Below are 13158 nucleotides of genomic sequence, written 5' to 3' on the forward strand. Positions count from 1 at the left end.
AATGTTGTCTTTTAATAGTGCTTCTACAACATAAATAGAAAATCATTGTGTTTTAGTGGCATCTCAACCTGTATATATACTCTCTCCCCCATCCAATGGGTTTGGTCATTGAGGTCAGAAAGATTGTTAACATGATTGTGCACGAAAGTTATCAGATAATATCTGAAAAAGTACCGGTGTTAATTAAAGGTTAAGGCCAAAAGATTTTAGAGGATGGAGAAAATTTTGTTGTTATGTATACATGAGTTTTGTAATCCTCAAATTGCCAACTTGTTGTATCATATGATATATATAGATGAATGCAGGCAACTTGATGATAAATCATACAGTACTAGTGCTCGCCCTTTATATGCTATGTATTGCTGCCATCAGGAATTACACTATACATAGTTCTCCACCCACAATTAGCACCATGTAACTTGTATCGAAATCTCCCTATCAGAATCTTTGTACACAATTTCAGGACGTAATTTATATAATTTATCATCATGATATTTGATTTCTTATCAGTCTTTCAAGATTCATGTTCAGTATTTGTTTATGTAGTTTATATTTATGAATCAGTGAACAATGAGCCGTACCTCTAAATCTTACAAAATATAAAACAACTATTCCATATATAATATTGGTGTTCAATCACCGAGACCCTAACAAACAAACAAATAATTGCATGCAAAACCAAGATGTAGTTAGACATTGCTATGATTTGCAGTGACTCGTCATCATTGTCCTGCAACGAATTGCCATGAATTGAATTTGTTACGCACATGATTCTTTGTTCAGGCTTTCTCTCTTCAAGATATTATTTAGGAGAGAAACTGAAAGATAATAACTGATATGTGACTCGTGTTAATGTGGAGGCTGGAGCAAAAAATGTTATTATGATTTTGAGTTGTGTATAATATTTTATTGCGAAGTTGCATATCGGGAGTTTACATGTATACAAAGCAGTTCAAAAATTACAAATACATCAACTTTTAATACTAGTGATCCGATTAGGTTATTATCCAATGGTGTTGAATATGATCTTTAGGGACTCAAAAATTTATGATCTCCAAAGAGCTCAACTACACATATATGTATATATATATATATAGGTTTACTCCTCTACAAACTCACTTGAAATGAACTAGAAACAAGTGACTAAGACACTAATATTTAATGGTAATTCAGTTTTGTCCAAGCCCCACCCCACCCTCGCTCGCCCCTATCCCATTCCAGCCCCAGCCCCACTCTTCTTTCGATCGCTGTCATCATCTCCGTTTACCACCATTAATTCCGACCTAGAAACCAGTGATCCGAACAATTACATTTAGCGATTATTTGGTTTTATCTCAGCCTCAGCCCAACCGACTCCCAGCCCAAGCAACAACCCCATCCCAGCCGAAATCAATTACAAAATAAGCCCCACCACAGTCCCAAGCAACAACCCCATCCTAGCTAAAATTTATTACAAAATAAGCGGAGACAAGCCAAAATGAGCTGAAAGAGTTGTAGACCATGACTCAGTTTAAGTGAGAGACTGAGCGGGGGTGTTTCAAAAACAGGCCGGGACGAGGATGGTGGTTGCAGTGGTTACAGAATGGGGTTGTTGGTGGTTGGTGGTTGTGCTTGTGACGGGGCCGGGGGCGATAGCAGTGGTTGCAGTTATAGCGTGGGGTGGTTGTAGAGAGCTGTGGGGGTGTTTAGTGATTATATTTAAATAATTAGTGATTTTTTTTAGTTTTTAGGCTTATATTGATTTGTATTTGATCATCCTCATATATATATATATATGATATATATATATAATTTCTTTGTCATTATTCCAGTTATTCTCTTATTACAAACGATTGTCCCAGCCTACCAGATGTGTACAATATTAGTATGAGGAATGTTTCTTATCATTAATTTGTTTTCAATAAACAGAACATTGCATTTTTTTTACTTAAATCATTGATAGAGCATATATTTATATATGTTTTTATATGATTTTATTCCCATAATTGTAGTATTTTGTAAATAATCGGGTTATTACTAATTGATTTTAAGTGTTTGATGGCAGGAAAATAAATATTCCTAAGTTGGATGAAATTAGCTTATTTGGGCTTTTATTTGATGGAAATTCGGACTTTATGGGCTACATGCGCAACAAATCTTGTTTGGGCCATAACTTGAGTTCCGGGCGTCAGAATTAGACGATTCAACAGCCCACGCGAAGATATCGAAATTTTCTACAATTTTAAAATGGGCCAGCAATCAAAATCCAGCTGTAGCAGTCCAGAATCAGGCCTGAAAGTCAGCCAGCGAATTTCTTTTCAGAATCCAACTTGTTTTAGGAAATTGGATTTGTTTTTCAAGGAAACCATTAAAAACACTATTATTATTATTAGGGTTGGTATTATTAGAGATAGATTGAATATTGTGTATTGAGAGAGAGAGGTAGAGAAAGCTTTGGGAGATAACTTGAGCAAAGATTGAAGGGATTCAGTCCAAGTTCGAGAGATTTCGTCAAGTTGTATTTTCTTCACTCTTGTACTCTTTTGACATGATTTCAGTAATATATATATTCGTGTTTATTTTAATTGTTATGGGTAACTAATCCTCTAATCTGAGGATTGGGGAGTATTTGTTGGCTTAATATGTTTGTTTGATCTAAGATTGTGGTTTCTTTATGTATGCTAATCTGTCATTGCGCGCTTAACACAGTTATAGGAGTCGCGAACCTGTAATTGTATCTGTAGGATTTATAATGAATCGGGAGAGGATTTATAATTCTTGTACATGATATGACAGACATAACTTGATTAATTAATCGGGAGATTATTAGGCGAGTTGTGAAACAGAAAATCCTTGGTTCGTGATAGCTTATAAGTTGGTTTTGATTGATCATGGGAGTGACTTCAAGATTAAATTATAGGTATTATTTTGTATCTTGGGAGAGAACATTATAATCAATAGAAGGATTGTTTTTAGCAGAGTGGAGACTTGTTTATCACGATTGATTGACATTCATTGTAGCCAGCAAAGAAACCTGATTCTTGGATTGCTTTTTATCATCGTTAATTCACATTTTTAATTGCTTTATTAGTTTAATTTAGTTGATAGTAAAAACCACAATTTATTCTCCAAACTTCTAAATAGAAAGGAATAATATACTTGATTTGATATTGTATTCAGTCCTTCCCTGAGAACGAACTTTATAAATTTCACTGCAACAAATTGGCGCCGCTGCCGGGGAAGGCAACAATATTAAGTTTAGTTTAATTATTTCTTATTGTTTAGATTTTATAATATTTGTTCCAAGATCTATCTCATTGGTGTTTCATTTCAGGTACACCTAACATATGCGAAGATCAAAAAGTGTTGGAAATTTCGAACCAGATCCAGAAATTGAACGCACTTTTCGAATTAGAAGGCAAGAAGCAAAAAGAAAGCTAGAGGAAGCGAAGATGGATGATAACAACAATGCAAACGGAAATCTCCATGTTATTGTTCCTGATGAATCATCCATTCAGGATCATGAGACTCCTAATCCTGCTAATTGCATGTACAAGACTCCGGCGATTGGTGCAACTCAATATAACATCAATCCCAGTCTTATTCAGATGGTGAGCAATTCAGCTTTTGAAGGAGACATTGAGAGAGAGGATCCACACCGACATCTAGAGCGCTTCGTGCAAATGTGTGGTTCTTTCAGAATCAATGGGGTTACTGCTGATCAAATTTGTCTTCATATGTTCCCTTATTCTATAAAGGGAAAAGCTTTGGAATGGTTTCAACAGCTTTCAGATACTACTCTAGCTACTTGGGATAATCTTTCTACTGAGTTCTTATCCAAATATTATCCTTCTGACAAGACTCAGCAAATGAGAGCAATTATTCTTACTTTCAAAGCACAACCAGGTGAAGGTTTATATCAGGCATGGGAGAGATATAAGGCATTGTTGAGAAAGTGTCCACATCATGGTTACGAGGAGTGGATGGTTCTGAGCACTTTCTATGGAGCTCTAAATTCTGATATTCGACTAAGTTTGGATGTTGCAGCTGGAGGAAATTTTAAGAAAGCACCTGTTACTCAAGCTAAGGCACTTCTCGAGGAATTGGCCTCAAATAACTATGCTTGGGCACCTAGTGGTACAAGCTCAGTGAAATCAGCACAAGACACTGAGATGATGAACTTGCTCACTCTAAAATTGGATGCTCTTACTCAGGAGGTTCGTGGACAAAGGGCAAATGTCAATGCTATCTCTTCTCCGATGGAAGGATATATGGATCCTAGTGTTAATCAGCACTCTTATACACAACAGTTTCCGGCCGAAGCAGCTTTCATCCAAGGAAGACAATCATGGCCTGTTCAGAATAATTCTTATTACAATCCAAATCAGAGGCCCAACAACAATCTTTCCTACAACAATAATCATGCTGTTAATCCATCATATGCAGCTCCAAAGCAAAATCCGCCTCCTGGTTTTCAACCACGTCAGCAGTATCAAAGTCAACAACAGTTTCAACCTCCACCTAATGACAAAAAAGAGCCTGCTGATTGGGAAGTTGCACTCGGCAAGATGATACAAGGAACTACCGGGGCTTTTGCTAATATCGAGACTAAATTCGAGAAGGTTGAGTCAAGGATTGATCAGATAGCTTCGTCACAGAAGATGTTGGAAATGCAGATTGGCCAAATTGCTAATAAGGTTGGTGTTCGAGATCAGGGATCACTGCCTAGTCAACCAGATGTGAATGTTAAAGAACACTGCAAGGCTATCACGTTGAGGAGTGGAAGAGAGTTACCAGAAGTCAAAGCTCCTCAGCTGAATGATGCAACTCTTCCTCCTAAAAAGAGAAAGTCATATCAAACTACTGTGAAAATTGCTGAAAAGATTGTGGATGAGCCAAAAGATGATACTGCACCGAAAGCTAATGTGAAACAATACGTGCCTCCAATCCCTTTTCCACAAAGGTTGACAAACCGGAAGTTGGAGAAGCAATATGAGAAATTTTTAAAGATGTTTCGGGAGATACACATTAGCATTCCTTTTGCTGATGCTTTGGCTCAAATGCCCCTTTATGCGAAATTCATGAAACAGGTATTATCTAATCGCAAGAAGTTAGAAGCGGTGGAGACAATCAGTCTTAGTGAAGAGTGTAGTGCTGTTATACAACGCAATATTCCTCCTAAGCTCAAGGATCCTGGGAGCTTTTCTTTGCCCTGCACTATTGGACAAGTCGGAGTAAAAAGAGCATTGTGTGATCTTGGAGCTAGTGTGAGTCTGATGCCATATTCAATCTATAAAAGACTTGGTTTGGGAGAACTAAAGAAAACAAAGATATCACTTCAACTTGCGGATCGATCTATAAAATATCCACTGGGTGTACTTGAAGATGTTTTGGTGAATGTTGATAAATTTGTTATTCCTTGTGATTTTGTTATTTTGGAGATGAATGTGGATGTTGAGATTCCAATTATCTTAGGAAGACCATTCTTGGCCACTGGTGGAGCAAGTATTGATGTGAAGGCTGGCAAGCTTTCACTAAATGTGGGTGGCGAAAAAGTCGAGTTTGATCTAGATCAAGTTATGAAGGCACCAACACTTGAAACTGAAAGCTTTGTTGTGGATATTGTTGAAGAACTTGTGAAGGAAGTCACTGATGATATTCGCGAGAAAGAAGCCAAAGGTGGTGAAAATAATTCTCTGGAATTTCGAGAAAATTATCTGAAGGAGACAAATTCAACACTTGGATCATTTGAGTTGGTTTTAAAAGAGCCACCATAAAAGAATGAGGTAATAACGTCAAGCTAATGACGTTAAACAAGCGCTTTTTGGGAGGCAACCCAATGTCTAAGTAAGTTATTATATTATATAATATAATTTTTGTAATTTTTTAGGAATATTTATTTATTTATTTTTTTACTCCCACAAGGTGTCTTGATAATTTTTGTGAAGTGTTGCAGGATTATAAGAATAAATTTTAATAATTTTGGATGAAAAGCAGAAGAAAAAAAAAATGAAAAAGAGAAAAAGCTTGGATGCTGTGTGACTTTACTGCTTCAGGAAGTGTGCGCATTTTAATATTTATGTGCTGGCCGTGCGGATTGCTGCTGACCGTGCGAAATCTACTGACCAACGCCATCTTATTTCTCTTCACTTCATGCGTGAATGAAGCAGCGCACATCAACATGGTAGTTGCTAGCAAGAAAAAAATTGCTTAAGTGAGGAGTTGAACACCTGACTTACCAAGATTTCAAGGTGACATTGCAAACCAGCTGAGCTATTCAAACGATGTGGTATAATTTGCGTAGGAGTTAGATGAAGAGAGCAGGCCAACACTTTAATCAATTTCCAAGCATCAACGAGGGGAGTATTCTTAATTTTTTTTTATATATTTATTATATTATATATTCTTGTTTAATTATATTATATTAGATATTATTCATTGAGGACAATGAACCATTCAAGTGTGGGGATATGTTTTCACGAATAATAATATTATTCTAATATAAAAAATGGTAAAAAAAATTAGAAAGATTAGAATAAAAATTGCATATTGCCTTGTCTTAATGTTAGAGATTCAGGATAGTTCCATTTAATTAGAGCATATAATTATTTAATTTGGCATGAATTTTTTTATGAGTAGATTTTTTTTATTTTTCTTTTTAGTTTGCATTTGCATAATTCCATGAAAATTTGTCGACCTAGTCAATTTCCTATGATGAGTTTATTTGCATAATTTCTTGGCTAGTAGTCTTGATCATATGTGATGTCTTGCATGCTTAGAAATTGCTTGTGCGGAACTTGTAATTACACTATAATGTTCTAGAGACGAGATTTAGGCCAGCTCAATTCTTGAATCTTAGCTATGAGCCGGGCATAGAATTTTGACTATTCCCTTTTGAGCTTAGAGTCTATAATTCTTAAGTGAGGGGAAGCTTTGGGATATACATGCCTTTCTTAAAAAAAAAAAAGAAAAAAAAAAGATACATGTATTAGCAATAAAGTTCACAAAAAAAAAAATGGTGGTAGAATTGACTAGGTTGGGCTCATTAATACTCGAGTAATTAAGTCTGAGGGGACTTTGTGCCTAGTAACCTAAAGCCTTTCATGGTTTGGGATTGCTGATCCAACACTAGCTAAATGGGTATTAGTGCATAAATCTTTTGGGATCTCAACCATTGCACGGTCAAATAAGCCACCTAAAGCATGTGTGAACAATTTGGTTGGTGAAGTCTTATGGTGGCCGTAACTCACTTACCCCGAGAAGCGTCCCGACCTTAGACCGAGCATGTACACACCAAACGATAGCTATTGTGAAAAAGAAAAAAAAAAGATATATTCAGGAGAGGCATGGAAGTTCCTTGGTGACCCTAAACTGTAGTTGGCTCTAATGTAACGAAGTGTTTAAGCATTATTTTGATTAACGACTCATGGTTAAGATTCTGTTGAAGTTTGTTGGTCTCTATTTTGTTTTATTAGAGAGCATGTTGAGCACACACGATGCACTCCGTACTTGCAGTGGAAGAGTTGCATGACTAATATGTGATATAGATGAATTCCGTGAGTGTTGCATATTCTGAGGATTATATGTTGACAAGGTTGATACTTTCATGATTGGAATCTATGCATATTCATTTAGTTTGCATTCATGTTAGTTGCATTGTTGAGACATGGCAGAGAAAAAAATGAATTTTGTGGGTACATTCGCTATAGGCCCTCACGAGACCTTACTCGTCCACTACGGCTGCCTAGGGGTTTAAAGGGCTTGTTGCATATGCCAAATGCAACCGTGATCACCTACGGAAGTGGTATATATGTATTAGGTGTTAGTTTTATTTATTTTATTTGCCCGAGGACGTGCAAAATACTAAGTGTGGGGATATTTGATAGAGCATATATTTATATATGTTTTTATATGATTTTATTCCCATAATTGTAGTATTTTGTAAATAATCGGGTTATTACTAATTGATTTTAAGTGTTTGATGGCAGGAAAATAAATATTCCTAAGTTGGATGAAATTAGCTTATTTGGGCTTTTATTTGATGGAAATTCGGACTTTATGGGCTACATGCGCAACAAATCTTGTTTGGGCCATAACTTGAGTTCCGGGCGTCAGAATTAGACGATTCAACAGCCCACGCGAAGATATCGAAATTTTCTACAATTTTAAAATGGGCCAGCAATCAAAATCCAGCTGTAGCAGTCCAGAATCAGGCCTGAAAGTCAGCCAGCGAATTTCTTTTCAGAATCCAACTTGTTTTAGGAAATTGGATTTGTTTTTCAAGGAAACCATTAAAAACACTATTATTATTATTAGGGTTGGTATTATTAGAGATAGATTGAATATTGTGTATTGAGAGAGAGAGGTAGAGAAAGCTTTGGGAGATAACTTGAGCAAAGATTGAAGGGATTCAGTCCAAGTTCGAGAGATTTCGTCAAGTTGTATTTTCTTCACTCTTGTACTCTTTTGACATGATTTCAGTAATATATATATTCGTGTTTATTTTAATTGTTATGGGTAACTAATCCTCTAATCTGAGGATTGGGGAGTATTTGTTGGCTTAATATGTTTGTTTGATCTAAGATTGTGGTTTCTTTATGTATGCTAATCTGTCATTGCGCGCTTAACACAGTTATAGGAGTCGCGAACCTGTAATTGTATCTGTAGGATTTATAATGAATCGGGAGAGGATTTATAATTCTTGTACATGATATGACAGACATAACTTGATTAATTAATCGGGAGATTATTAGGCGAGTTGTGAAACAGAAAATCCTTGGTTCGTGATAGCTTATAAGTTGGTTTTGATTGATCATGGGAGTGACTTCAAGATTAAATTATAGGTATTATTTTGTATCTTGGGAGAGAACATTATAATCAATAGAAGGATTGTTTTTAGCAGAGTGGAGACTTGTTTATCACGATTGATTGACATTCATTGTAGCCAGCAAAGAAACCTGATTCTTGGATTGCTTTTTATCATCGTTAATTCACATTTTTAATTGCTTTATTAGTTTAATTTAGTTGATAGTAAAAACCACAATTTATTCTCCAAACTTCTAAATAGAAAGGAATAATATACTTGATTTGATATTGTATTCAGTCCTTCCCTGAGAACGAACTTTATAAATTTCACTGCAACAATCATCGGTCATTTGTAAGTTGTTACATCTATGCAGCAGTGATTAAAGCATTAAAATATCTTGTATATAAATTAGAGGACCTCAATTGTTACAGAATATCACAGATTTGATTCTGTAGTGATCCCTCCCTAATACAACCTTCACAAAGTAAAATCAAACGCCAACGTATATAAAATTAAAAAGTAAAGTAACTTGTGTTATGATTGATTGCTGCCTGCATATATCCATCAATACACTAAACTTTATTTAGGGGAGTTGGGTTCTATGGAGGACAAAATAAATTGGAGTACTTGGAGTACACTCTTAGAGCCGTTGGATAAAAACAAATCCTGTGGTCATTATTCACTATACAGACCTTTTTTTTAATTTTAAAAATCAGAATACAAACGTGGGTGACTTCAGATGTATACAGTACCGTATATCCTTGAAGATCGGTAAACAATATCCCGCATCCTGCTCTCCCGAGAAACTGCTGTTACAAAAATAGTGCAAGATAGTCGCTATCATCTTCTTTGAAGTTTCTTTGATTATTAGCAGGACAAGTAGCGAAGAACAAATGGCAAGTCAGTCAAAGATGAATCCAGGTATGTGATTGAAGTTTTTGATTAATTATCTCCTTTTTTCGATTTCCATCTCATCTTATAACTTCGATCTGGGTATATTATTTGGAGTTTTGTCTTGCTTTTACGAGGGTTATCAATCTAAAGTGATCTCATTAGGTTAGAATATGCATCTTATTATTTTGGGTGAAACGAGTTGCAGGACAGTTGTTCTGTTTATTCTCCGAATTATTCTTATACTTGTATAGACAAATTAGTAAAAATGAATCTTATAATACTTGGTGAGCACATGGGTTCTGCTTTACTATTTTATTAACTGAGAATGTATCCCTCTTTTGACATGTTCTGTAACTATAAAGTGATAAGCTTTTTTTTATTTAGGATAATGTAGGGGATGGAAACGACGAAATACAGGCTCTCGGCAATGTAGTTTCAGGGAATGAGTTATTGGAGGTCAATATCTTTGATTGTGGCATTAGTTGAATGTCATACTTTACAAAATAAATAATTATAACAATTTTCTAATGGTTTTAAATTATTCATTTCTAATCTTGGGTACAATTATTTAGACAAAGCAAAGTATTGCAGTTTTGTTTGAGTACACAAGACCTGTAATAGGGCTTCATGATTCGTCTTCTGTTTGAATGTTTTTCTTTGTATATATATCTAATGTCGTTAAGGAAATAATTAGGGAATATGTTACCATTGGAAGAGAATAATGAAGCACATGGACGTTGCATTATAGTCATGGTTGATTATGGGAAGCAATATCAGATTAATCAAATTGTAAAATATATGTTCTTTATGATTGTGCAGGCTTTCAATTTTGCTTGTTCTGCGCAGGACGATGTTGTCAGAAATGATGCACTTGTTGTAATTGGTAATGTTGTTCCAAATTGTGAGCAATCGACGAATGTGCAACAAAACTTGATGAGAAGATAATTTTTGTAACCTGTCAGTAGAATTTCCAATTTACAATAATATTACAACAATTAAAATGACTTTGGGGCTAATGTCATTATGCAGGCCATGTCCTATAAAAAGACAATTGAGGTTGGGAAAGAGGATCGAAATTCAGTTCAGCTTGGAAAGATGCGTAAGGTACTAGTTAAAGCAAATTGTTAAGAGTGCTTTCACTGAGAACATTTGATCAGCACTCCTCAAAAAGTGCATCACAATATTAATAATCGTGCAGAACAATTGTACTCACTCTAAAATGTGTTACGAGACATATAGAGTCGTGCATGGAGAACACGTCTATAGCGTAGGTTTACTTGTTTGCTTTGCCTATTCTTATATCTGAGTGTGAAGAAATGATGTGCAGGATAATCAAAGTAGCGTGTTGCACAAACTAAGAGTGATCTTTGCTCACTGGATGCTGTTATGGTCCAAAAACATGAAAAGGCATCGTGTGTTGAATAAGATGGTCCAATTCAGAAAAAGCAAGCTGATAGGAGTTTAATATATTTTTTTTAGAAAGTATTTTGTAATTGATCCTACTGTAGTCAAACTTGCTCTTCAGTTCGTATCTAAGTTGGATGAATTCTCTGAAATACTAAACTGAATTTACCATGTCGGTTTAAAGAATTGATTTTTTTTGTTGTCATATTTTTGTGTAGAAATTCTGCCTCAAGTGATGTGAATGTTTTACTTTTTTGTTTTGCAGTATTTTTTTTTCAATCTCAGATCTTATAAAGTGAAAAACTAACTGGTAAAACATTCATTCGTTGAGTAGATTCTTGCTCACTTGCATGAGCATCAGACTCCATGGTAAAAGGAAGGAGTGAGAGAGACATCTCATAACACTTAATCAAAGTTCTAGGTATAAGATGATGTGCGGAAATAAACAACAAATTGACCTTCTCCGGCCTAACCTGAAATAAAGAATGTTCTTTGGACTTGCCTCTCTAAAATAAGCATAATACCATGTAAACACATCTAATTTTCAATCCTTTGTTTAAAGTAAGTTTAGAAGAATGAAATAATAAACACAAAAAAAAAAAAATTATACTGTAACAGAGGAACATAAACTTCGTCTAGTCATAATAATATAGCACTGTGAATGACAAACTTATTAATGTTGAGTAATGGAAATCTGAACTTGAACCATCATTTGGAAAATAATTACAAACAGTTGAATATATCAGCTAGGAACAAAAGCTTCCTCCAATAAAGGAAAATGTTGATTCAAGTACGGTTTTTTCGAATCCTCGCATTTAGGAGTCCATAACTTAACACCATCAGGGGAAGTAAAACAAGTCTGTTCTGAATTATCATTGTCAGTTGGTTCATCCGCTTCTTTATCAGAACCAGAGCTTTATGAGTTTAAAGATACTAATTCATTTTCAGAATCATCAGAGTCGGAACTTCAATATGTGGCATAGCCTCCGAAACTACAATAGATTTACAAAAAGAAATGAGCATTTAAAAAAAGGCCAACCAATTAAGTAAAACATGCACATAACTCTATAATCTGCAGTAAGTTTTGAGCACGCGGAACAAAAAAAATACGCATGATTCTTCAACTGAAAAGGAGAAATGTTTATAAAAAACTGTAAATTTTTACAAACAAAACACTCAAACAGAGTACAATTCATAAAGGCAATCCAACAAGCCTGATTGATGTTGTTTAATTTCCATGTGTACCCGTGGAGAATGAAGAAGATAAATTAGAAAAAAAGCCACGGCTGGAACTGTGTAAGATCGTTGATAGTGGAGTGCAGAACAGAATAAGAACATTGATAAAGCAAAGTTCGTTGTACATGTCTGTTGATCAGTAATAGGTTGCTATAATCTTGGAGCTGTTGTAACTGTCAATTAAAAATAACAATATACGTATAAACCGATTCAAACATATACGGTCTAATGATGATGCTTTAATTTAATTTTTAAAATTAAAAAACTGCCAAATAAATGCTAGCCCTTGGATGAGAAATGAATTAACGGTAGATGCTTTGTCCTCCAATACTCCAGTCATTATGTGTACTCCATATAACTTTTCTCTTATTTAGGGTACATATATTTGTTACATAGGCTGAGCGATGCTTATATAGGAGAATTTTATAAGCCCAGATTGTTAACCAAGCTGAAAACTCCTGCAATAAAATTGAAGACGTTAATACCGTTGACGATGCTGAAGATGCCTGCAGTTAAGTTTGCGACGAGATTTCCTGGGACGGGTAGGTTTGCATTGCACTGAGCCAACAATGTGGTAACAATCACTCGGCAACCCCCGAGTTGAAGAAAGTCTTGTATACTTAATTGAGTTAATTGGTCAACAGGACCCAGAGTGATGTTAAATCTCCCGGATTCGTCTGTTGTTGTTCTTGCAACAGTGAAATTTCGGCACCGCAGTTCAACTGCCGCTTCTGCATATGTACATAATATCTGTTAACAGCATGATGAAAACTACAAAATATATATATATATATACTCACATGATGCAATATATATGCACGCCACATTGAATATAATCA

The 13158-nt window shown here is 35.2% G+C and overlaps 1 protein-coding gene, 1 long non-coding RNA gene and 1 pseudogene across 2 annotated transcripts; 2 read left to right on the forward strand and 1 right to left on the reverse strand.

Moving 5' to 3' along the window:
- The first annotated feature begins 3326 nt into the window (after positions 1-3326).
- Positions 3327-5756, forward strand: LOC135149663 (uncharacterized). The gene has a single exon (XM_064085442.1). The coding sequence runs from the start codon at positions 3327-3329 to the stop codon at positions 5754-5756; it is 2430 nt and encodes an 809-aa protein (XP_063941512.1).
- Positions 3838-3952, reverse strand: LOC135149821 (small nucleolar RNA R71; annotated as a pseudogene).
- Positions 5757-9430: 3674 nt separating the features above from the next.
- LOC108200789 (uncharacterized) lies at positions 9431-11350 on the forward strand. Its single transcript, XR_001802833.2, has 3 exons — positions 9431-9706; positions 10499-10783; positions 11007-11350. It is a non-coding gene; the product is annotated as an uncharacterized LOC108200789 (long non-coding RNA).
- The last annotated feature ends 1808 nt before the right edge of the window (positions 11351-13158 follow it).

The sequence above is a fragment of the Daucus carota genome, chromosome 9 (genome assembly GCF_001625215.2).
Source record: "Daucus carota subsp. sativus chromosome 9, DH1 v3.0, whole genome shotgun sequence".
In the NCBI taxonomy this organism is placed as follows: Eukaryota; Viridiplantae; Streptophyta; class Magnoliopsida; order Apiales; family Apiaceae; genus Daucus; species Daucus carota.